This window comes from Blennius ocellaris (genome assembly GCF_963422515.1).
Source record: "Blennius ocellaris genome assembly, chromosome: 13".
Taxonomy (NCBI): domain Eukaryota; kingdom Metazoa; phylum Chordata; class Actinopteri; order Blenniiformes; family Blenniidae; genus Blennius; species Blennius ocellaris.
The window spans coordinates 6,094,852-6,120,282 of NC_137662.1; the positions used below are offsets into that span (position 1 = coordinate 6,094,852).

Below are 25,431 nucleotides of genomic sequence, written 5' to 3' on the forward strand. Positions count from 1 at the left end.
GGAGCTGAATCATTGTGAGATGAAAACGAAATCAATACCTACCCACCACAGAGGTCTATAGATATCTTTTGTGTATTTGCATGCCATGATATAGCTTTGTATTTAAATGTAAGTGTTCAGCTGACTCATCCGGAGTCACTTACAGTAACTGCAACATCTTAGTGAGGTGCAGAGCTGTTTGTTTTTCAATCGCAAGCGTCCAGGAATAAAGGCCAAAAATGTGCCAGGAGATGACAAAGAGTTATCTTTATATCTCTGGCTATTTTCCTTTTTTCAAAAGCACTGAGTTTGGCCATACCATACCCAGACCACCACACCTCCTTGTCTTTATTGATTCTCATTGAGCACAAATGTCTCAGGATACCTATAGCCGGTCATATGGAAACTTTATACCAGATGTGCTCATGCCAACAACTCAGCTTCTGGTATCACAAAATGATCCTCATGTCCTCCCTTGATACAAGCAGGCAGCATTACTTTCATCCAACGTGCATAAGTGAATGTTGTAAGCGCGCTGCTTATTTAATTATTCATCATATACACTTTCTGCCATGAAGACAATGTAATATCGCAGTTAAAGTAACTGTTTCCATTCTTCTTTTATTTTAAAGAACTTGTTTTGAAATGTTAATACTTGGTTTGTTTTTAAGGCTGGTTTATTAAGCAGAGTTCAAAGTTGAAGCCGGTGCTGAATGTCTGTAAACACAGAAAAAAAGAATGAAATGCAGCAAGTTGGGTGGATAATAAAGCAAGCTTGCTTTTCAGTGTGTCAGCAGGATATGAAGCCAGTTTAATTCAAGAACTATAGAAATATACCAATGGGTTAAGGACAGTGGATCACTGCAGAGCCTCCAGAGGAAGAAGCAGCAAGGGGTTAGGGAGATACCTTTCCAAGCAAGATTGTCTTTAGTTGTTGTTTTTTTTTTTAAATAAAGAACAAATCAACATAAAAAGAAACATCTACATGATAAAACTATTTATCATTTTAATTAAAACTCACATATTTGTAACGTAATGTTCTAAAATAACTTTTTAGTGCAAAACCATTAATGTCATGTGATAAAAGTTTAATATAGTGATAACTGGATAATTCATGCTTAATACAAATACTAATGCAGGTAATAGGAATAGGATCTCTGTGTATTCCTTCTCTGTCTGTGTGGCATTTTTTGTTAATGAATCCTGATTGATCACAATTTCCTCCCCAAAACTGAACCAACCACAAAACTGCAATGATTCTATCTTCTCATGCTCCCTCATCCCCTGGTTTGTTGTTCTTTTTAAACAACTTTTGTTTTCCCCTCAGAACACACATTAGTTTAACCTTGCTATTAACTTGAAGATAAGTCTGATATCAAAGGTGGAGTAACAGATATGGGTTTTCCACTGGCTGAAAGGTGGTTTAGCTTCTGAGAAGCAGTTATTTTCTTCTGCTTTGTGCAGAGGCATTGATTTGAAAGCCACTGCTGTGTGAGGGACTGGTGTCCTGGCCCGAGGCTGCAGCAATGCATCACTCCACAGTATCCAGTCACTCACAAAACCCCACACCTTAACACAGGCTCCATCCAGAGGAGCAAAGCCAGACCTCAGAGAGGGAGGGAAATGTCCTGCAGAGTTTGGCACAAAAGCCTTGGATCTTCAATTCAAAATGTCTCGGCTTCATTTCGTCCTGGGTCCCTCAAAGTATAGCTAGTGATTCACGTGCTGCTTGAAGTCTTACTAATCCTCGTGGTGTGTTGCAGCTTGATTATCTGAGAAATAACACTTATTCCAATTAAGAGCACGTGTTGCTCCTTTCCATTAAAAAAAAAAAAAAGGCACATGTACCTTTAATAAAGAACCATTACGCATCTAATGATAATTGTTAATTTCTTCTTTTTTTTTTTCCGTGTTCCCCGGCCGGAGCGCGTTAATGAGATGCCTGACCTGCTCTTAAATTTCCTGTAGATGCTGCTGCGGAAGCAGCGGGGCAGACAGCCTCCTCCTCCCCCCCACCGCGAGCAGCCAGTCAGCCCAGCAGCAGCCTCCGGAGCCGCACGCAGCAGAGGGTCTATGGGACAAACACTGGATCCATCCGGACGCAGGACGCACGCGGGACGCGCGCTGGTTTTACGCACCGTATAAATCAGTTTTTATCGCTTTGATATATATATATATATTTTTTTTCACCTTTAATTTTTAATTTTTTTTTTTCTGGGAGGAACTTTTTTTTGTTTTTTGGGTTTTTTATTTTATTTCCCGTATTCCTGGTTACAAACTTTCACTTATGGTTCGAGATTATGGGGCCAAGCTGTGGTTTCTCTCGGGGAAACATCGCTGCTCTGCTGCTGCTGCTGTTGGAAGGTAAGGATCAGCATCAAATTAATAGGAAACGTAAAGACAGTTGGAGACTGTGTGTATCTGTATGTGTGTGTGTGTATGTGTGTGTGTCTGTGCACGCTTATGTTTGACGTATGAAAAAGACAATTAAATCCACGCAAGCTATAGAAAGTAAAATAGTATGTGTGCTTTGTGTTTTTCTTTTTTAATCCTCAGAAAATACTTGTTTCAAACCGTTTTCTTTCCTATCAAAAAGAACATAATTTGCAGTCCGAGCACAGATGGAATAAAAAAAATAAAAAATAAAATTTATATTTTACCCAAATTCACCAAATTATCTGTGAAACTGATCAGCGCGAGGAGAAACAGAAGAATAAGGATTTGTGAACGGCTCCAAACAGAGCCAGTGCTTTCCGGGGGGAGATTGCAATGAATGCACATGGCTGCTCATGTGTAAAAGCTGAATTGCTCTGCTGAAATTGCTGCTTAAGTTGGTTTTTAAGGCTTTTATCTTTTCCACTAAGCACCTGAAATGGCAGGAAGACAATGCCAGGCACTGTTGCATGCTGCAGAAAGTGATACTTGCATTGTGTGCTGCCTGCTATGCATGGTATGGCACACTGGAACCAAGAGCCCAGTGAATACAGCCATATATCATAATATTATAATCCCGGGTACAATCCCTCAGCCCAACTGTACCAACACAGTCCTCACATGTAGTCTATATTTAAAGTGTCTCTCATAGCTCGGGAGTGTGCAAATCTCAGTGTCCTGCCATGTTGAATGTGTCTGTTGGACAAATATAGTCCCTTGTGAGGAATTCCTGCATTTGTTTTTGGACTTATAACTAAACAGAGGTCTTAACAGAGGTCACAGTCTGTGCTTTGACCAGAGGGTAAAAATAGGAGATTCGCCACAAGCTTTTAGTGGAATTGAGACGTCGGAAAAGGTGTTAATTTCCACGTGAATGGGCCACTGCCATTTCATGCTACGAATGTGAGGGCTGCCAATAAACCCCAGGCCCATAGTACGCAACCGCCCGTGGAAGCAGTTTTCTGAGGAGTTGTTAGAATGATTAATGCAGTTTTTAAGGTGCAACATTTGTATGCGATGATGTCTGATCATTTCTCTCTCTCAGACAGACACTTTGGTTTTCACTTGGCTGAGTGATGTACATTCACACGTCCTGCGTTTGCTTTTCTCTACATGCAGTGTCACTAAAGCAGGCTTTTCTCCTGGCACTCCAAAAAAAAAGGGGGGAGCGTCGATGGTCTTGCTGGATTTCATATGTCAAGGACATGATGGTAATTAAATGACCGCTGAAAGCTACACCCGACGTGAATGCGGGGGCCCCGCCACCTACCTGTTTGTTGCAACAAAAGACCAACACTCGTCCGGGGAGGAGGCGAGGCGAGCCGCAGGCAGGTGTGCAGCAGCTGCTCGTATCTCTGGGCAAACACAGCCTGTTTGTTTTCTTCAGGAAAAATATCATCTGTCGTACAAGTGCACACAACGCTCTGATTGCAGGGCGGACATTAACTTCCCTCAGAGCGACGCGTCAGATTGATTTTGACGGCTCAGGTTCAACTCGAGAATTTTACTTTAGTAGGATGCTCATTTTTCTCCTGTTGACTTTTTTTTTTTTTTATGTGCTATTCAATGTTTGTGCTCAAATTACAAGCAAATGGGTTTTGGGTTGTTTTGTGTTAAATCACTCCTGACCCTGGCTGTAGGTTTGATGGGGTCATCATCAGCAAGTCAGAAGTTTGTGACGACTTAAAACTGAAGATGAGTGGCAGAAATGAGGAGACTCAGTGCATAAAGAGAAATGAATTGGGAGCTCTGTGTTTATGCACTTAGAGATTGTGGTGACAGATGTAAATATTTCTAATCAATCAGGAAAAAATATGTTTTTTAGCATATGAGTTACATTTGGCTTCTTCAACATTTTTACAGTAAGTGAAATATGGTGTATGATTGGAGAGGCTCTGGCAGCGTTGCACATGTTGGCAGCATTGAGGAAAGCGACGGGGAATGTTTGAGGTCAATACGACCTCTTTGCCACTCAAACCGGCTGAGAGCCTTTATTGAAATTAACCAAATCCTTTTAACGCAGCTGATCTCTGTAATCCATCACTTCCTCGAGAAGAGCTGCAGATGTTTTCACGTAAAACCATTGATCTGTTTATCGCTCTCTGTGACCTTGCTACTGTATCTTTGACCCTGGCTTCGCTCTCTGACCTCTGAAACCTCAGTGATGACCTGCTGCCCACAGGAAGCTCACAGCGTCTTCCTCCACCTCCTCCTCCTCCTCCTCCTTGTCCTTCTCCTCTTTGCGACAGAACCATCATTTTCATCAGCATCTTTTTCTTTCGAGAGTGACCAGACCAATAAATCTCATTTGATACATGCTGCTATTTGATTTAGCTCCCGATTGCATTATATAATTCAGTCAGCTTCTGTCTTGTGTTGCCATGGACGCATTGTAAATCTTGTCAATTTCCCACTCTCTCTTAGTTTAATTGGAAAACAGAGTTTATCCTTCTTATTCAACAGAATGGCCTTATACTTTCATCCTAGGAGGGAAAACTTCTATTCCTGGGACTGTGTTGGAGCTTCCTTTAAAGAAAGATGAATGCAACAGAGACATATGGATATTTTTGTGTTTGCTTACGAATTTTTTTATTGTGGCTTGAACTACGTCACTGTGATTTAATAACCTTGCCATCTGATCTCAGTTCCCCTTCGTCATTTTCATCCTGCCCTTCAAACAAAGAAGCTAATGAGCGACAGTAAGCACGGTGTCCTGGGACCTTCGTTAAAAACTCTTCACTCGAAGCGGTGATGCAGCACTTTCAGCCTTTTTTAACTTTTCTGTTGCAGCCCTTCCCACTCCTGGCATTTTTAATGACAGAGATGATCAATCCTCTTATGTTTTTTGGACTGAAATGGAGCGTTGCGCACTGCTTTGGCTCAGGGTCCTGACTCTGGACTGTTCTGCACTGCTTGTGCCTCTTCCTCTGCCCGTGCCGCCGCTGCTCTTACCTGTCAATGCTCTGTGCATGATCCTCTAGTCAGTTCAGGGTCACACTTCCCTCTCATGCATGGGTAGAATCTAATTTGCTGTGGTGAAAGGACAAGGAGACATTGATTGAAATTCGGCCCTCGGGGCATTTAGCCCTCTCGTTTCACATGGGTCTTGACAAGTTATTTTCCAGTCGCCTAGCGGTGCACGCTGTGTTTGACCCGTCGTTTACAACAATGAGCAAAACAAAGAACAAGCTCAGCTCGTTTGGTTCCACATGCTCCGTGTGGCGCCGCAGAGACCAATTGGGGTGAGGGTGCCATTTTGTTCATGTTCTTACAAGTGCGATTTATGAGCTCTATTTACGGTGAAAACAGTCAAACAAACTCTTGACTTGAAAATTAAAATCTTATTTGACGACTCATGCTTTGCCCCTCCTCCACCTGCCCCACCCTGACATCCGTCTCCATCCGCCCATCTTTTATCATCCAACTCTGATGCGTCACTGAAGTCAGCGTTCATCTTGGAAATATCTTTTCAACACCTGCCAATAACAAAGCCCCATGTGTGCTGGAAGCGCAAACCCTTCAATTTCCGTCATGAAACTGAGTCTTCCCTTGTTTGTATACTGTTGTTCACCAGTATATTTACTATGAAACCTGATGCTGGGACGCGATATGAAGCCACCACGGTCCAGTAGTCATGTTGGGCTCTGCTGTGGCACTATTGCCTTACATGCCAGACATTTTACGTTTAATTTATATGTGGCTTTTTTTTTCTTAAACCGTATAAATCCTGATAACATTAGCATGCAAAATGTGAAAGTTTTACTTCTGTCTGTATTCTGGCATGCAGCTGAAGGATAGCAATCACTTTAGTGTTTTTTTTCAGACACTGTATGTTTCCAACATTTGTTCTCCTCAGCTATCACATAGATCACCATGAAATTGATATGTTTATACTCAACGAGGGACTTTGATCTCTGACTTTTTGTGAAGCGTAACGATGAAGTGAAGGTTTCTTGGGTCAGATTCCAGGACGGTTGTAATGTGTTCCTCATCTCAGTGACTTATTTTGAGAGATAATCAACAACTGTCACAACATCATCCTGTTGTTAGCAGTGCTTGTTTGAGAACAAATCTTCACACATGATGAAGATTTAGATCATCAGGTTGAGTTGTTTAAGCATCAGGCTGTGCTTCGTACAGGTCGTCATGATATAGAAGCTTTATTTTACGATATGTTGTTCTGCTATAATGGAAGCAGGGATGTTATTACTGTCTTCCTCAAGTGATTGAAATAACGTATCTTATAAGTAGCTAGAGAGACTGCAGGAAGGATCTTTTTTTTCCTTTTTTATGTTCTGTTCTGTATAATTTCTCAACTTTTTATAATTATCCAATGACAAAAAAAATACCAAAAATGTCTAGGAGTCAAGATGTCTTTTCTTGCCATGATGTACTTGAAACGTCATAATGAGGAATAATAATAGAAAGGTAAAGTTTTAACTTAATGAAGTAAAACACACATTTTACAGCTAATGTTGTCAGAATAATGACAATTATTAAAAAAAATAGAAAAGAGGGAGTGCAAAACCATAGGTGTAAGAGTTATTTGACCTTCTACATGTATAAACTGCTAATATTTGGGAATGAAAAACATCTAACTAGCATGAGGTATACTTTTATTGCTTATTGATCAACCATTCGCAAGAGTATCTCATTACACCCTGATCTACAGCGTCCACATTCAGGCTATACTAATGATTTGTTTTACTCTAATTAGGGTGTGACTGGCTTTTGAAATATGGTTCAAAAGATGAGTAACTACTGTTTGCACATATTAAAAACAGAACCTTGTTGAGATGATTAGAACTGTACATTTTAACTGTGTTAACATTGGTGGATCCATCAATGAGAATTAGTCCAATATCACCATGTCAATATGTAATGACATTTCTATTGAATCTGCACAAACTTGTTTGTAATCTATGAAACAACACAAATACAGATGATTGTGCTGAATCCTGCCAGCTGGTGGACACATCCGTCACCTCCTGCTTTGCACGTATTCAGTGCATCTGAAGGCTTTTTACCAGCACTGTGATGACGACAGATAGTTTTTATCAACGCGGTTTAATGACCAGTGCATCAGACTCCGCTCCATGATGTGTCACGTGGTGGGTTTCTGATGCCGTGGTCATCCCCAGAGAAATCCTTAAACTGAATTTGTACTTTCAGCTAACCCCTAAGGAGATGTTTTATTAGATTTCTCGATGACTGATGAACCTGGTTCATTGGATCTCAGCTCTTGTAATCTCTGAGGGCTATTTGGATTACATTACGGTATAATTGATTATTATGTTATGGTATGTATCATGGTAAACCTCGTCATCCAACCGAGGCCCGACTGTCTCCTCCAAACTGAGATCAGGTGTCGTATGACGATGACAATTTTTGATGGCCGTCACTGAGACAGGAAATGACTTTCTTTCCTGATTACACTACTTTGTTTTGAGGATGAACGCTCGACAGTTGTGACTATATTGAATCCTTTTTTTTCTGAATCCAGTGTGATGCAAGGATCCAATTGGGCATAATGGCACAGGAAACCAAGGGTGAAGATATTTGAAAACATTAGAATCAATGATAGCTTTCATAAGTGTTATTACACTTGAATGTGCAGCTTTTTAGTTAATTGAATCTTTGGAGAGACCCATTCCCATAACGGTTACATCTTGGGAAGCAGAGTAATCGTAATAGGTTCCAGAGTGATTATGATATTTATTGTGTTTATATCACCACACCGTAACTGGGTGGGCCGCTCCGTCGTGCTGCTGGCTACAGCTGCTTTGTAAGAGATGATGGATTATTTTAAAATGTGTAGATTGATGGGCTAAATCGTGAGGCTGGCTGTGAAATTAAATCGGTAGAGTAGAAGCAATATTTCTTGGTTGGCTGTGGATCATGTGCAGTGGGGATGGTCGCGCACGTGCAGCCCTCGGCTTCTCTCCCTTTTCCGTCTCATCAGTAGAAAACAATCAGCATCACTGTTGATTAGCGCGCTTATTGATTGTCTGCTGCCAGATACATTGCCTCTCCAGCGGGTCGTTACCGGGGGCAGATGCAGTGCGCGTTGACCTTGGGAGAGAAAGGGCACGGGGCCGAGCGCTCGCCACAAGGGGACGAGATCAGCGGGGGAATGAATCACTGGGTCACTTTCCTTGATCTGTCGCGCTGTTGACAGGGATGCTGGACGAGGACCGTCTGGGTGGGAGAAGCACGTTTTGTCTCACTGGGGTGTCTTACTTAGCAGGCCTGTGGGTAACTCCAGCTCATGAGCTCATAGCTGGTAAATCTATCAGCCGAAGCACGCATCGAGCTAATTGAGTTCCTGTCTTTGTCTGGGACGACGGGGAGGGCGTCCCGTCCCGTCCCGTCCCGTCCCGTCCCACCCCACCCCACCCCACCCTATCATCTCTGCTCAGTCTGTTCAGACACACTGCGGTCTGTGGCTGACAGAGCGCATGGCTTCAGATTCTGGGATGAGCCTTTGTCCTCATTTGTTCCTCTACGGGTTAAGATGTGTACAAAACACACACACACACACACACACACACACACACACACACACACACACACACACACACACACACACACACACACACACACACACACACACACACACACACACACACACACACACACACACACACACACACAGAGCTATATCTGGTTCCTTCAAACAGAAATCTCAAACAGCGACCTGACAAAGCAAACATGTCGGAATGAATGAGGAGGTTTTCCCACAGTGTTTCTATCGTGTTTTTCCCGTGTTGTCTTGTGCACACTCAGCTTTACTATCCACTAAGCAGTACATGATATCTATTGTCAACATGGATTGCAACGAGAGTCCTCCTGTTCAAACACCGGCTTTGTTTGCCAAATTACTTACAGCTTTTGAAGAAATGACATTGTGTGCGTGTGTGTGTGTGTGTGTTAAGGCTCACTGTCAGTTTTGCAGGTTATTGAAGGCTATAAAAAGTCTGCTTATGACGGCGATGTGTACGCAGATGTAGCTTTGGCTAACCAGTGTTAACTCCAAAACAGCTTGTTGTCCACCTGTGTATCCATATCTCCACACAAATATTTGCAATTTAGGCAAAAAGATTCAGCACCTCTTATTACTTTTAAAAGTCGTCATTCATATGATGTAATAAGAAGTTAATTGTCAGCCGTGTCTGTATTCCTGTCATTGTCATGCATCTTTTAGAAAGAGTAATAAGTCATGCTTTGGAAAATGGTCATTATGACTTCACAGACCCAAAGGTGCCATTTGCTCAGAGAGGCCTGCTTGATCCATTCTATTAATTAGTTTTGATATAAACTGCTTGCTTTCTGTTGGCTTCTGTCCTGGAAAGAAATTGAATTTTGAATGATATAAACAAATTGTGTTGCATGGGGGTCCAGCCATCCTGGCTCACGGCCAAGACCCGCCTTCATTAATGCGTTTGGCTGCTGCTGGTTAACGTGTTGGACCCTCTAGTCTTATTTTTTATTTTCAACACTGCTGTCATCTGCTGTGGGATATCAGAGGGTTCTTTTTTTTTTTTTGGCTCATTTCATATATTTGAAATCAGTATCATAGAATACACATATATAGTACATATAGTATCAGTGTCAGTAAGTATGTAATGACAAGGATTGAGCTCTTTTTGAGCCTGTGAACATGGTAATAGCTCCCTCCTATTTGCATTTTAAGACAAACCAATACATACAAAGCTTGCATAATATTTCATTTTGATAGTGGAATGGATGAATGAAACGCTCTTGTATTGGTCACATAACAGGGGAAAAGGTTTCTTTCAGTCCAGAGTGTAACAGCGACAAATACTATTGGTACATTATCTATTTTAAAATGTCAGTGTTTTAAATGGCTTCGTCATCTGCTCTGCAGGTGCCTCACAATCTGCAGTGTTACACAACAACAGATTCAGCACATATTCAAACCAGACTAGATAAACACGATTAACAGTGCGTAATGCCATAACCCAATATTTTCCATTTTGTTTCGATTAACAGGATTCTTTTGTCTCATTGCTCTCGTAACACAATATTCCGGTTGGTCAATTGTTGCTTGATAATGTCCAAGTTTCACTTTGAATGATATCCTCTTCTATGCAAACACAAATAGAGCCCAGCTAAATTGTTAATTGTGGGTAAACACCACATTTGTTGCTGCAAGGAATTAATTTAATTGATTTACTTTCATGCATTTTGAGATGCATATGAACGATTCTCTCAGACGATATCTAGAGAAACCTAACGATACTGCCGAGCCTCTAAAAGAATGAAACACTGCATCAAGCACGAATGGCTTCAATTCGGCTGTAATAGAGGAAATACAGGTAATTTAGGAAATGGAAAATCATCTCTAAAATGTACGCAGCCATGACACCGGCTCCCACTGTCCCAGCAGGATTAACAAACAAGTGGCCTGCTGTTTGTTTTTGTCCCAGGAACACTTTTAATAAAAAGGTCTGCAGCCTCGCAGAGTGTATCTCCATCCTTCAGGAAGGACGGCCACATTTTATCCATCAGTTCGGCCTCCTGTCATCCAACCCCGGTGAAATTAAATCAATGTCTGAAACCAGAGCTGAGGCCTCAACTGCACCAACAGAAATAGAAAATCTAGTTTTGCTGTCTGCTAATGACATTAGTGCGTTCCCTAAATGGTCGCCTACCGTCGTCAAAGGGGCGCGTAACAAGGATATAATTACAGAAGGAACACTCACATCTCCATTTTCCTGTAAAACATACATCCTGCTACAACACTTTATAGATTACCCAGTCACACACACACACACACACACACACACACACACACACACACACACACACACACACACACACACACACACACACACACACACACACACACACACACACGATGCACTGGCAGGTAATGATTCACTTTTCCATCATATCATGTTATCCCTTGTAATTAAACTTCTCAAGGTGAACGCAAGGAGAATCGGAAACCACACGTTATTGACCATGTGAGAAATTCATTATAAGAGCTGCATAAGTGTCATTTGAGTCCTCCTTTCAATTTCCGCTAACAGAGCAGATGAAAGATGTATCAGAAGGGGGGGGGGGGGGGGGAATCAGACCTGTCATATTCCATGTATGAGTTAATTCTCATTCAGGGGCCAGACGGTATTGTGAGTGGCTATTGTTGCCTCAGTTAAACATCCAGAAAGAGATCCCTGATAACTGCTGTTATGCTGCTCTGTAATATTACATGAACTCAGCAATAAAGGCAGGTCGTATTTTTTGGGTTATTACAATGTTTTTCTCAAAGGGAGAATAACCAGATTCCCCTGTGATTGACCAGGCTTCTGGGTTTTTTGGGGGGTTTTTTTCTTTTAAAAAAACATCTGGTTATTTCATGTCTGGTCTTCTCTCTACAGGAGCGGCGGGACTGTACTTTCCTCAGAATGAGTACATCGAGACATTGTACGTGGGCCAAGCGGCCGGGACGCCGATCCTTCAGGTCCACGCCATGCTGGACAGTGCCTCCGAGCGGCCGCACTTCTACCTGTGCTCCATCAGGTCTCTCAGTGTCTACAGCTCCTGGTTCCACCTGGACGTCGGCACCGGCGTGCTATCCTTGAACAAAAGCCTGGAGGAGAGCGACTTCGCTCACACTTTGTGTGAGTTGGACGCAAGCCTTTTGATCACAACGTAAAGTGCTGTTTCAGTGCCAGGTATCCTCTGCACATGACGGTAAATTAGCCCCGCGATGTTTATGCTCTGTGCATACTAAATACTTTGGCTCTGCCTTCTGGCTTATGCCTTCACGATGATAATGTAATTGCATACAGTCAAAGAAGTGCTGAGTCATCAAATAAGGGCACTGTCTGAGATTGAAATACCTCCTGTATTTTTTTTTTTTTTTTTTTGTGTGTGTGTGTCTCACCAGACCAGAAGTCATGGTCTGTGAAGAAGTTGCTCCTGCATGCCATGGTTTTCCCCAACTCCTCCAAGAAGACCAAGTGCATCCCGAAAAGCTCAGCTCGGATCACGCTGGACTTTGTCAACGCCACGATGCCTCAGTGTGGTCGCACAGACACGAAGGAGCTGTGCTTCCCTCACAGAGACACCTCCAACCCTCACATCATGGAAAACAGGTTTCCTGGGGCCCTGCGGCAGCTCCGGCGTCTCACCAGACTCCACGTCTGCCCCAACTACACCATCTCTTACAACGTGGAATCAGGTGAGACACTATCGGTGGTTACTCCCATCTACTTCCTCACGCAGTTTTTTGACCTTTATTTCTTCAGGCAGTTGCTTGAGATCAATTGATTTATTTTAGAGGAAAGGCCTGCTCATGATGGCAGCATGAAAAACAAAGACACGTGGAGAAGAAATCATGAAGCCTGTGCAAGAGTTATGTTACATCGTCCAGTGACGGATGAGGGAGTGTGAAGGAAGTAAAACAAACATAATGACAGTACTATACTTAAAAAAGTCTATGACATGAGTTTTAAAATCATTAGTGGTGTAAATTATTTAAGGGTTCCTGTAATTTTGGTGATTTTTGAAGCGTGTTCCGGGCAGAGGGAGCAGAGTTCATTGTTTGTGTGGAGTGGCCAGTGTCCAGAGGAGCCACAAATACACACACCTCCCTGAACACTCTCACAGTTTCTATCAAAGTCAGAAGCGAAAAAATCCCAAATTTCTTTCAGACCATGGATGATTCAGCTGCGCTGCTCTGAATCTGCTGTTTGAAAAAAATAACAGGAGCATAAAACACATTTATTTTTATGAAAGATCCATAAAGGCATGTCAATGGAGAATGTAAAGCGCCACGCAATCGTCTTTGTTGACTGCTTCCCTCGTTTACATGATCACGCATGAAACGTACTGAAGAAATCACCATCTCAGTGCGTAAAGGTCATTTAGGTTGAGATCAGTTTTCATGTTGCGATGGCTCACAATGACGCAAAAATAATGGGTAGGTCAAGGTCGAGGTGCTCATTCCCCTCCTCCTGACAAACCTCTGCATTACATTGTTCAGCAGGAATTACAAATCACCTCCATACCATCTTCCTATCGGTATTGTTCATGACGGCAGCTGCTGACACCTGCTCTTACCTGCTCCGGTTTACAGATACCCCGGCACCCTTCGCTGTGGACGAGAACACCACAGAGCTGGTGGTGACCGCTCCGCTGGACCGCGAGGAGAACGAGTACTACAGACTCCTGCTGGTGTGCACAGTCCGGACGGAAACCGTCATCACCAAGGTGGAGACCTCTCTGGATGTTTTTGTCAACGACGAGGACGACAACGCGCCGTATGTGAACGGGACGGACACGGCGGACATTACCATCGGCTTCAATCGGACAAAGGTGATGGGGCTGACGTGACGCAGACGGGATCAGTCTGAATGCGGGAGTCGGATGTCTCACTGTGTTTTTCGTTCTTTTTTCCAGGGGGGATCTTTCGGTGCCTTAATTGTCTTCGACAGGGATTTAACGCCCATCTTTCCCATCGACAAGAATCAAAACAAGTATGTGGGGACTTTGCTCAACAGTGACCCGTGGATAAAGGAAACGTTTGACGTGAAGGACACCTTCAGTGAAAAGAAAACTCATGGAGGCATTCGAGAGACGGTCTATGACTACAGTGAGTAATCAAAGGCAACTGAAAGAGGCTTTCTTTATGAAAATGAGATAAATACTGCATAATGTACCTCATTTTGTTATATTGACATCTTTTCTTGGTTTTAGCACTTGTGCTGAAGAGGAACCTGTATGTAACAGAGAACCGCACCCTGTATCTGGACTACCTGGTCAATGACACCACCTACCCCGGCCTCGAGGGAACCGTGTTGTTGCACTTCAACGTCACCATTTTACCGGTCCACATCGGCTTCTCCAACTCCACACAAGTATTCACAGTGGCACGCAGAGCTTCTGTTTATGCACAGGTATCACATCTACTCAAAACAATATCATTTATTTGAAGAGGAAGATAGTTGTTTTTGTGTCAGTGTCATGTCAAGGTCTCTATTGGGTTTCATAACTATGTCAATGATTAAACCTCGAGTTGAAAAAAAAAGAGTTTCAAACAAGGACACAGTTTCCCCCTCCCCTTTTTGCAAACCTGAGGTTCATAGATTACATACATTTTGAGTCACAAAGACCATAACTACACGAAACATGCCAAACACATGCAGAACATGTAATCTTTTCCTCATTACGACACCATGGGCGGTTGTGAGTCAGTACTGTCCCCCCGGAGGCAGCCCATTAGTTTCAGGAACAAGATCCATTCATTTCCAATTGCTCGCTAATGAAAGTGACAAGAGATGAAACCCACAGTCTTCTGTTTGTGGAAAAAGTGTGCTCATAAGTCTTTTTGCAGAATTGTGGCAGAAAGACAGAAAGAACATTTCCAGCCTGTGGACGGATAAACTGGGGACACTTGATCCACTCTGATGTTTTATGGGAATTTCACTTATGTCGAGTAGAGTTACTCACCTGAGGAACTTTTGTTCAGTGTTTGGTGTGCAGAGTTTGTCCTCAGGTCCCTGTAATAAGTCCAAGTCACTGCAGCACAATGCTATAAAACGTACTCAGTAATAATATAGTTTATATTGTTATCTTTTCTTTCTACCAACACGTACAGAGATGCTGCCACCTGCTGGCACTTAGAAAATATGAGGCTGTTGTTCAGTGGCATATTTAGGTGGTTGAATTATGTCATCTTTCTCCTTGATTCTCCCACTTGCGTACAGTTTTTAATTTGCTTGTTCCCTCTGCTCTCAGGTTGGGAGAGTCTGTGTGGAAAACTGCCTGCAGCTCGATGGCTTCAGCATCACATACCGACTCGAGATGCCAGATAAGAACATGTCTGTGGAGTCACAGTCCTGCTATTCAGCCGTCGGCGTCACCCAGGCCCCGGACGGGATGTGGGGACTGCTGTATGTGAACGACTCTGAGGCGCTGCGCAGGCCCGAGTGCCAGGACCTGCAGTACCTGGTCGTGGCTCAGGAGGGAAACACACAGCTGGAGGCCAGCACTCTCATCCACGTCGTACTGGATGGTGACGGTAAGACTGCAGCAGCCTGGGACTACTTAAAAAACTCTTAACATCTTCATCTAATTTGTGTTTATCCTCCATCTGCATTATCAAACAATAATGAAATCATTGCTGATTTTAGAATGTTTGTGTTTCACTTAGAAACTAATCCTCAACAAGCACATGTGCGGACTCTTTTCAGCAATTTCACCTCTTCCTGAATGTTCTTTAAAGATTAATGATGCGCCCCTGGCTCTGTTGTACACAGCAAACAAAGCCGGTCAGGAACGGGTACAGATCCTGTCCTGTGCGGAGAACAGGCGGCGAGGAGACTGCGAGTCTCTCAGAGGCCTCGGGGCGACAACGGGGAGATGCCAGTGGAGGCAAGGCACCGATCAAGGTACGAGCCTTGCATATAAAAATCAAAGCGGTGTTTTTATTTGTAATTGTACAAGACTTAACCGCCACTGAATGCTGCTGAAACGTTAGCATGCTTCACTACAACTAATTAAGAACATATTTCCTTCAGTGTGGATAATGGAACAAATTAAAGCTCCAGATACTACTTGAGCATTTTCTTTTTTCACTAAAGTCTTTTTTTTTTTTCCAACAGGAAAAAAACAAGACAAATGTGGGGCAAATGTGGTCTTAATTTGGTCAAAAACAAGCAACAAAAACACCCTGTCATTGCTAAACACAAGCCAGGGCTGTGATGTAGTGATACTCAAACGTCAAAACTGACACTTTAATCTTGTCTCCAGTCTGTTATATGGTCTCAAGTTTATCTCTCGTTTATACTTCCATTCCAGAAATATCTGAAAATTATTCAACGTGTTCCCCTGACCTTCGGACGTGTCCGGACAGCTTTTGTGATGCGGTGGAAAGCAAAGATCCGTCGATATGCCCACAAGACTGCACAAGTAAGAAACGTTTTGTTCAAAATGATATGTATTGTTTCAAGTGATCATCACCGCTTTAATTTTTATCCGTGCGATAATATGGAGGCTGGAGGACTGCGAGTGCCAGGTGCACGAAAGACATGTTCCTACACGAGACGAGACAGAGATTCCACAACCGGCAGCAGAACAGTGACAAGAGATAAACAGGATACAACAAATCAGTATGATTGTTGACAGAAGAAATGGTTTAGCAGAGGACAAAAACCAAAAACAACCACTCCAACCTTGGACATCAGCAACCTGCAAGGTGCAGAAGAGTGACACAGCGCCCCCTGCTGGAATTAGCCGGTTCAAATGTTCAAAAAAAAAAACTGCCCTGTCAGTTTGGAAAGTACCTGAACAGTGCTGGAGCCCAGCCAGTTGGGCCGAGACAGCCTTGCCACCTCCCCGGGCCATACGTACACATAAAATGCCACAGTCTGCACGCTCACAGAGCCACCAGGTGTGTCCTAGTCAGGTTAACAATAGGCTTCACCCAAGGACAAAAGCAGATAATTTCCTGGCCCAACCACCACGTTCAACATCAAGCATCCGCCTCTCATTGTCGCCTAAATCCCTGTGTGCTGGGCAATGTCCTGATGAGAGGGCACAGCAAACCAACCTACAGCACACAGTCTGCTCTGCTTTCTGTTGCTCTGATAACAATCTCCACATTTTGTTTTATTATCTATTCACCCTTTATGGGACAAATATCCTGGCACGTTCAATTCCATAATTGAATGAAATATTGCCATGAGCATAAGAAAGTAGGATTTTGGAGAAAAAAAATTGAGACATTCAGTTAAATTTGCATTATTATTACGTACTCATAACATTTCTTTGTATCTTTAGAACTGACTGTAAAAAAAAAAAAACCAAAAAAAACCATCACAAACTATTAAAAATGGATAATCCGTCCACCTCACCGGTGTGGTTTATTGTACAGATGTGTCTTAGGCTGTCCACAGTTTAAAGAAAGACACTGTAAATGTGTAGTTTTACTACATTCAGGAGATCGGGGGGGTCAGAAAGCCAGTTATTATCTGGTTTCACCACCATGTGCGGCACACAATGCAACCTGAGGCTCAGCTGTGCAATAAACCTGCTGTTGATCAGCATCATGACATGCCATACCGGTGAGGTGGACGGATTATCTTGGCAAAGGAGAAGTGTCACTCGTCTTGGATCTTTGAGTGCAGCTCATAAAATCACCTCAATGTTGGATCAACCCAACCCACAAAACTAATGTGATTTCCAAAGTTTCAGTGTGGAACAATAAAAGTCCAGTGACACACAGTGTGTTTCATGCTAGTATGTTTGTTTGGATATAGCGAAACCTGAACAACCTGATCATCTGGTCCAAGACTCATAAATGTCACAATCCAACTATCATGTATGCTCAAGGTCACTGAAACAAATCCCATGGTGCATCATAAATATCATTGATTGTTAAAGCCATTTTTTTATGTTCTGTGAGAAAATAATGTTCCTAATTAGTTTATTTTAAAAAATTTTTTAGAGGAGTTCTCAATGATTTGCACATTTTTCTGAAAAATTCAACTATTGGTAAATCGTTAAAAAAAAGAAAAAGAATAGGAACAAAGAAATATAAATTGCTTGTACGGAGAATAATGAGAGAAAAGTATGAGCATATATGCTTCCTGCACGCTATTGTATATTCCATATAAAGCAAAACCATTACACCTGGTGCATTATGTACACTGTTCATGTTTCATTTATAACTGCAGAGGAAGCTGTTATCGGAGGCTACGAGCGAGGCTTGAGTGGGAGTGGCATTAAGGCCTGCCATGGAACCTGCTACTGCTACGCTGACAGATGCTTCTGCGAGAAAGAGGATATTGAGGGTGAGTGATCGTAAATCAAAATCTATAAGTATAATAACAATTTTTATATGGAACCTTTATGAACTGTGATTACAAAGTGTATGATTTATGGAAATGTTGCAATGAGAGAAGCCAAACCAGTAGTAAACCAACCAGAATCACCTGAATAAAAGCTCGAAACTTTTGTACAAACATGTAGAAATATAACTACTGTACCTATGGATATATACAAAAAGTTAGATAATAATAAGGAACACAAATGCTTTCTCCCATATCAGGGTCTGATGCCTCAAATAGGCTCATGAGAAGTCAATGTCTCAGAAAAGCACAATATGGCCAAATGTGCTTTAACAGTGTGCTTTAAAAACGATCAGTAAAATCTCAAAATCAATACTGAAATACACAGGGAGCCAATGGAGGGAAGTCAGAAATAGAGTTATGTGGTCATATCTATCAAAACCCTCGAGAAGCCAATCTGCTGCTTTATGTGCTAAGTATAGACAGGAGATGGATTTATGGTTTATTCTTGACATAAAGTTCCAGTCTTAAGTAGATTAATGTTATTAGAATAAAAAACATGTTTAACTCTGGATTTGTTGTGTACAACACCAAGCCTGTTATTAATGCAGTCATTATCAAAAAATACTCCATAAACAGTACTGTTCTCAAAATCTACTCTTAGAGTAGTTTTTTTTTGTTAGATTTTGCCCTGTTCATTACACATGTCTGATTCAGCTTCACCAACTGGTTTAACTTGACACCAGTTGTACACTGGATGTTCTTCCTGCAACCCTCAGTGGGATTCAGGGCGGTGGGCCTGAACTCTAGCTTTAAGCTCACTTGCTGCTCTGATCTCTCTGCCAGAATGGATTCTCAGAAAAAGTATATGAAAATGACTCCATGGCATTTGAATGTAGACATAAATCATGTTGGGCTGTACAGTGTTGAAGAGGTGGAGGACGCTGTCGCCTCTTAGCAAGCGTGTCCTGCATTGAAGTTCTTCCTGTTTGCAGTTTGCATGTTTTCTATGCATAGATTTCTACGTATACTCTGTTGTTGTTTTTTGTCCCATAGTCTAAAACAATTAATTTGAGGCTAATTGCTGACTCTAGAATGCTTGCAAGTATGAAAACAATTTTTTTGTGACCGTCAGTCTCTTTTTTTTGTCTCTTTTTCTCTTTGCCCTGTGTGTTTGTTACTTACAGTTCTGTAAACCGTTGTCATTCGTTATCTTCATCCTTACACATGAAATGCTTTCCTTCGATATGAAGGTAACAGAACATTATTCTCTTCCTCCAGAGGTGTTATGTGACGACATGTGTAAGACCATCATTGCCACAGCTCTGCTCCTGTCCTTCATCGTCTCCATTCTCCTGTCCTCGTACTTCATCCACCGCTACCACAAGAACTCGCCCAAGCCTCCCATAGCGTCCGCTGAGATGACTTTCCGTCGGCCTGCTCAGGCCTATCCCATTAGCTTTCCCGCCAACAATATCCGGCGGGGCTCGCAGGAATCCATCGAGACCGACACCTTTAAAATACCTGTAAGTGTCCTTCAGCTGGCAACGGGCCTTTGCTGTCTTCTGGGTCATTCAACAGCCGTAACAAGTCACTGCGTTGTTTCAACAGGAGGATCCAAAGTGGGAGTTTCCTCGTAAAAACCTCGTGCTCGGCAAGACTTTAGGAGAAGGGGAGTTTGGGAAAGTTGTCAAGGCGACAGCATTCAGGCTGAAAGGAAAAGCGGGTTACACCACTGTGGCTGTGAAAATGCTTAAAGGTAACACTCACCAGGCAAGAAGACCAGACAAGCCTGGAAGCGGCTGTGATATACGAGGCGCGAATGTCTGAAAAGACGAATGGTTTGATCATTACGAACGCTTCTTCTTCTCCTGCACCACAGAGAACGCTTCGCACAGCGAGCTGCGTGACCTGCTGTCAGAATTCACTTTACTCAAGCAAGTCAACCACCCACACGTCATAAAGATGTATGGAGCGTGCAGCCAGGACGGTAAGAGGACCTCTGTGTTCTCACCATCCTCTGCCAAAGCATGTGTGTTACACATCAAGCCTCAAGTGCTGCGTTTCTCTGAATAGGTCCTTTGTATCTCATCGTGGAGTACGCCAAGTACGGGTCGCTGCGTAATTTCCTACGCGAGAGTCGGAAAGTTGGCCCGAGCTACATGGGCAGGGATGCCAACAGAAACTCCAGCTACCTGGAGAACCCGGACGACCGAGCGCTCACCATGGGCGACCTGATCTCGTTCGCCTGGCAGATCTCCAGAGGCATGCAATACCTGGCAGAAATGAAGGTATGTGACACACTGCTCAAGGTCACTCTTTGTCTATAAAGTCGATGCACGACTGAATTTAGTGGTTTGAGCGTCGCTGTTCCCTTCAAATGAGGCCGTTGGATCCACAGCTTGTTCACAGGGATCTTGCGGCGCGAAACGTTCTGGTGGCTGAAGGGCGGAAGATGAAGATCTCTGACTTTGGCCTTTCCAGAGACGTTTATGAGGAGGACTCGTATGTCAAGAGGAGCAAGGTGAAACGACTTTCATCAATTTTATATGCGTGTGTAAGAAATGTCCCTGATGAAAACTTAATGAGGTTTCTCTTTATCGACCAGGGCCGCATACCTGTGAAATGGATGGCAATTGAGTCTTTGTTTGATCATATTTACACGACACAAAGTGATGTGTGAGTATAACCATTTTCAGATGTGGAATTACATTTTGAGGTTATTAAGACGTCCCTGCTTAAATCTGTAGTTACCGTTTCATCTGGCTCTCGGCATGAAAGCCACTGAGGGTAGTTCACAGCTGAAAGGATGCTCATATCCATTTTTGTTTTTTAAATGTTCTCATGAGGCTTCTGTACGTTCCTCCAGGTGGTCCTTTGGTGTGCTCTTGTGGGAGATCGTGACGCTGGGAGGAAATCCCTACCCGGGTATCGCTCCCGAGCGCCTGTTTAACCTCCTCAAGACTGGCTACAGGATGGAGAGACCCGAGAACTGCTCTGAGGAAATGTGAGCTCTGCTCTGTTACTTCACCGCGTCAATTCTAGCGTCTCCGCATTTCTGCTGAGTGCTATAACTCCCCTCCTCGCACCGCATGAGGACAGTCCGTTTGTGGTAAATGACTCTGCTGGGAGGATTAACCGATATTCATTTCACCCATCGGGAAACGTTTTGCTCCGCAGGTACAACCTCATGCTTCGATGCTGGAAACAAGAATCAGACAAGAGGCCAACGTTTTCAGACATCAGCAAAGAACTGGAAAAGATGATGGTGAAAAGTCGGGTATGTTGAAGCTCTTAACTGACACTACAAAGAGTTATTTGTGTTCTTGTGTTGGCGAGAGGTCGGGAAACTATCATTCATCCTGTTTCCCTGCAGCACTGACTTCAATTTTGACAAAACACTGGTGATGTATCATTTCGACGTGACAGTCAGAAGCTTTTCAATGTTCTCATATTTTGCAGCAGGGCTCAAAATGAAAAGTCGATCATTTCTACTGGACAACATGCACAGCTTAGCGCCGTACACACAAACACATGCTGCGCTGCACAGTGTGAGCTGTCACTCATCTCCGAATGCTTTAGATACCATAATTAGTGTTTGAAGAGTCGGTCCCAAACTGCGGGCTTGGACAGTGTAATCACAGGGCGAAGCAGTCGGGCTCCTGTTGCTGAACTGCCGATAAATATAGTGCATTCACAGAGACAGGAATGCATACATGCCTGTTCTTTTTTTTTTTTCACTGTTATATCATAGCAGTACTTGGCAAGTCACCGGATGTGTTTAAAGAGAAAGTTTCAGAACAAACATCGACGCGTGACCTTTCGCGTGAGCAGCTTAAGCATGCTGCAACTCCTTTCCTACTTAATCTGCCTAATCGCGGCCTCATCTGCTCTCCTCAGGATTACCTGGACCTGGCTGCGTCCACGCCGGCTGACGCCCTGCTGTACGACGACGCCCTCTCTGAAGAGGACACCCCACTAGTGGACTGTAATAACGCCCCTCTCCCTCGAACCCTCCCCTCCACATGGATTGAAAACAAGCTCTATGGTAGAATCTCCCATGCATTTACTCGATTTTAGAAACAGAACACACAACACAAGCTCTCTTTTTTGGCAAGCTGTGATTGGCTTTTTCCGTAGTCAAGTGTGTGTGACTGTGATCTAGGCATGCCTTTTGCTGATTAATGCTGACATATCTCCCATTTCATCGTAAATGAGAGGCTCAGTGAAAAAAAAAAAAAGATCTTGTGTCTTGACTTTTTTTGTTTTATTTGGACCTGCTTCTAATGTACATGAATGCTGACCAAAAATGACACATTTGTAAATATTGAATATATATCTTTCCTTCTAATTTATATGGCATTACTCATGCTCATGCTTCATCAGCATTAATTTGTAAATAGTTCATTATTTCACGCCGCCACATTCGCACCGTCATGGTTTGATTATCGGTTTGCACTGGAGGAAACAGTGCGTGACATTTGAAACAGGTCCTCGCCGAATCAATCACTCACTGTGGTTTGAATTCTAGTTTGTATTAAAATTCCTGAATTTCCAATGTATATTAGTCATTAATCGATTACGATTCCACTGTGCTCAAACGAAAAAACAGTAAGGCTTTTGAATACAACTTTCAGGTGACATTATTTATAGTGACTGTACACATTAATTTGTAGCTGTTTGTCTGCACCAGAAAAAAAACTAGATATTGTGAAAAGTCAAATTTAGTGCCACATTTGGCCGAAAAGCACCTTAATAATTAACGACACGGTCATTTATTTTGTACACCACAATCGCAGCCGTACCATTACACCTCTGAGAGAAACGCAGACTTGCTTCAGGCGCCGCAGTTTGATTTGAAAGCCTTACTGTCTGCACGCTGTTTACCTTTCACTGAGTGCAGAAAAATGATATGTTTTCATTTTTAGGCATGTCATACCCGAACTGGCCTGAGAAGAGCCCGGTACCACTCAACAGACATGATGCCACTAATCCAGTCTTTACAAGATATGCCAATGATAGTGTATATGCAAACTGGATGGCTTTGCCTTCACCCGCAAAAGCTGTGGACAAGCTTGATAGCTAAAGACAAACTGACACTGTAGAAAAGATGACTAATTGGTAGATGTGTATATTTCTGTAAGACTGTACATAAACACTCTGATGTTTAAAGTTGGTTCCCTTTTGTTTCCGTTGCACGGGTATTCAACATTTTCAAACTGGGGTCTGTTGTTTTGCTGCAAAAACCTGCTGGATTGACATAGACCATGCTTCATTCAGCTCCTCACTATGTTAATTATTACCTCACAGGTCATGTTGGCCAAAATTGTATCACTGCATGACTATTGTACCAGATTGTACGTCAGTGTCAATGTCTTTAAAGTGCCTGTGCCGCTTCTACAATAGCCTCCAATTGTTACTGTGCGACTGTGAAGATCTCGGTCCAGCCCAGGAATTCAAGGGGGGGGGGGCATCTTTACCATCTACCATCACCTGTTGTAGAGAGCTGGGATTAAGTTGGACAAATGCAAGAATGCTGAACTTGTTCCGAAAAATGTAAAGTTTCTACCTTAGAGGATTGTGCACCTCAAAATGTCAAAGACCTGTTTTGTGTTTCTCCCGTGAGATGTTTCGAAGCTGTCCTTGCCAAAGAAAAGTAATGCTGACATGATTTGACGAAAGGTTCTCTGCCTTTTTTGTTCCTGATCTGTTTTTGTTTTTTTACTCAAGAAAAATATCATCTAATGAATGCTTCTCCAGTGAAAGGACATGATGCTTAACGTAGATTGTGACCATGTCCTGTGGCAGACTACAGTTCATTCACTGTGACGATCGCAATCTCTGTGGCTACAGCAATGATTATGTAAACCAACGAGTGTTATCATTGTTACGTTATTATTTGATTTTGTTTCAATTAATAATAAACATTAAAAATGTGCTGTTTGTCCATTGAGGTTTATGTCCATGGAGACCCTCTGAAAATTGTGGGTAACTAAATTTTTTTCTGTTGTTGTTGCTTTCACAATGTACAATATGCATAAAATACATGTATCTCACAAGTGTATACGATTCAACCTTCCGTTTTCAAAAAACAAACTTAGTTATAGTAGACTGTAGAGTTCAGTTATGTGTGTCAATGAAGAATAGAAAACTATATTTACATGTTATTACTCCAATAAGCCATGTTATCCTCATTTATACATCTTATATATGCCCGTGTGATAATATTAATTTAAAAAAATAAGTCCCTCCCATTTTCACAGCTTGCTATCAGCTACAATTCTGACTAAAATATGACAGAATAGACAGGACCTGTGTCTTCAGTAATCATTGGAATAGCCTGTTTGTGCGGATATGCTCCAGACTTCTGTCAGTCTTAATGAAAATTATCAAAGGAAATTAATATAAGAATGGCCAAAAATAGAAACTCATGGGAACATTTCCTTGTTTACTATGTGCACCACAGTGATAACAGCCACGTCCATCAATAGTTAGAGCCGTATCAGTGCTAATTCAATTCACAGATGCCAGCTCGTGTATCACCACTAATAAGAGGTTTGTTTAATCAGAAAATAGTCAAATCACCATTGCTCAGCCTCACTGCCCCTCCGGCCCATATGATCACCATGGCTCTCACATCTGGAACTCACTCCCACCCAACCTCGGAAACATATAATCCCTGCACCTTTTTTTTTTTACGTCTCATCTTATTATTTAAAGTGTATCAATTTCAAACAGTCAGTCAGCTGTAAATCCCTGAATGCTCTTTTTAATGTTATAACAATGTTGTTGGGTTTTTTTGTACTTGTTTTTAAACTATTTTAACATTGCGTACAGTGACTTTGAATGTCCTGGCATATTAAGACAATAACAAAATCAGTTTGCAAGAATTTAAGGAGTTTTGACCAAACAAGAGTCAGAGAAATATGTTCATGTATTTATTTTCACATTGTGTTCACGGGTCTCTGTAGTAACAACAACAACAACTATAATAATCTGTTAGACAGTTGGAGCTACCAATACTAAGAGGGTGGAGAACATTCCAACCGTGTTTAAACATCTGCACTGGCTGCTTCTGTGTCAAAGGATCCAATTCAAAATCTGACTTCTGCTCTTTCAAATTTTGAATGGTCTCGGGCCAAAATATATGTCAGATTTCCTTGTAAATATACTCCTCAGGTCTTCAGAAAGTGGTTTA

General features: G+C 42.4%; 1 protein-coding gene across 1 annotated transcript; it reads left to right on the forward strand.

Moving 5' to 3' along the window:
• The first annotated feature begins 2,102 nt into the window (after nucleotides 1-2,102).
• ret (ret proto-oncogene receptor tyrosine kinase) lies at nucleotides 2,103-24,100 on the forward strand. Its single transcript, XM_080507902.1, has 20 exons — nucleotides 2,103-2,343; nucleotides 11,817-12,059; nucleotides 12,329-12,622; nucleotides 13,520-13,758; nucleotides 13,843-14,035; nucleotides 14,140-14,339; nucleotides 15,181-15,463; nucleotides 15,702-15,833; nucleotides 16,243-16,353; nucleotides 18,120-18,236; nucleotides 19,515-19,759; nucleotides 19,845-19,992; nucleotides 20,116-20,223; nucleotides 20,310-20,524; nucleotides 20,635-20,757; nucleotides 20,842-20,912; nucleotides 21,103-21,240; nucleotides 21,414-21,513; nucleotides 22,134-22,281; nucleotides 23,162-24,100. The coding sequence occupies exons 1-20, from the start codon at nucleotides 2,280-2,282 to the stop codon at nucleotides 23,317-23,319; spliced, it is 3,330 nt and encodes a 1,109-aa protein (XP_080364028.1). The 5' UTR covers nucleotides 2,103-2,279; the 3' UTR covers nucleotides 23,320-24,100.
• The last annotated feature ends 1,331 nt before the right edge of the window (nucleotides 24,101-25,431 follow it).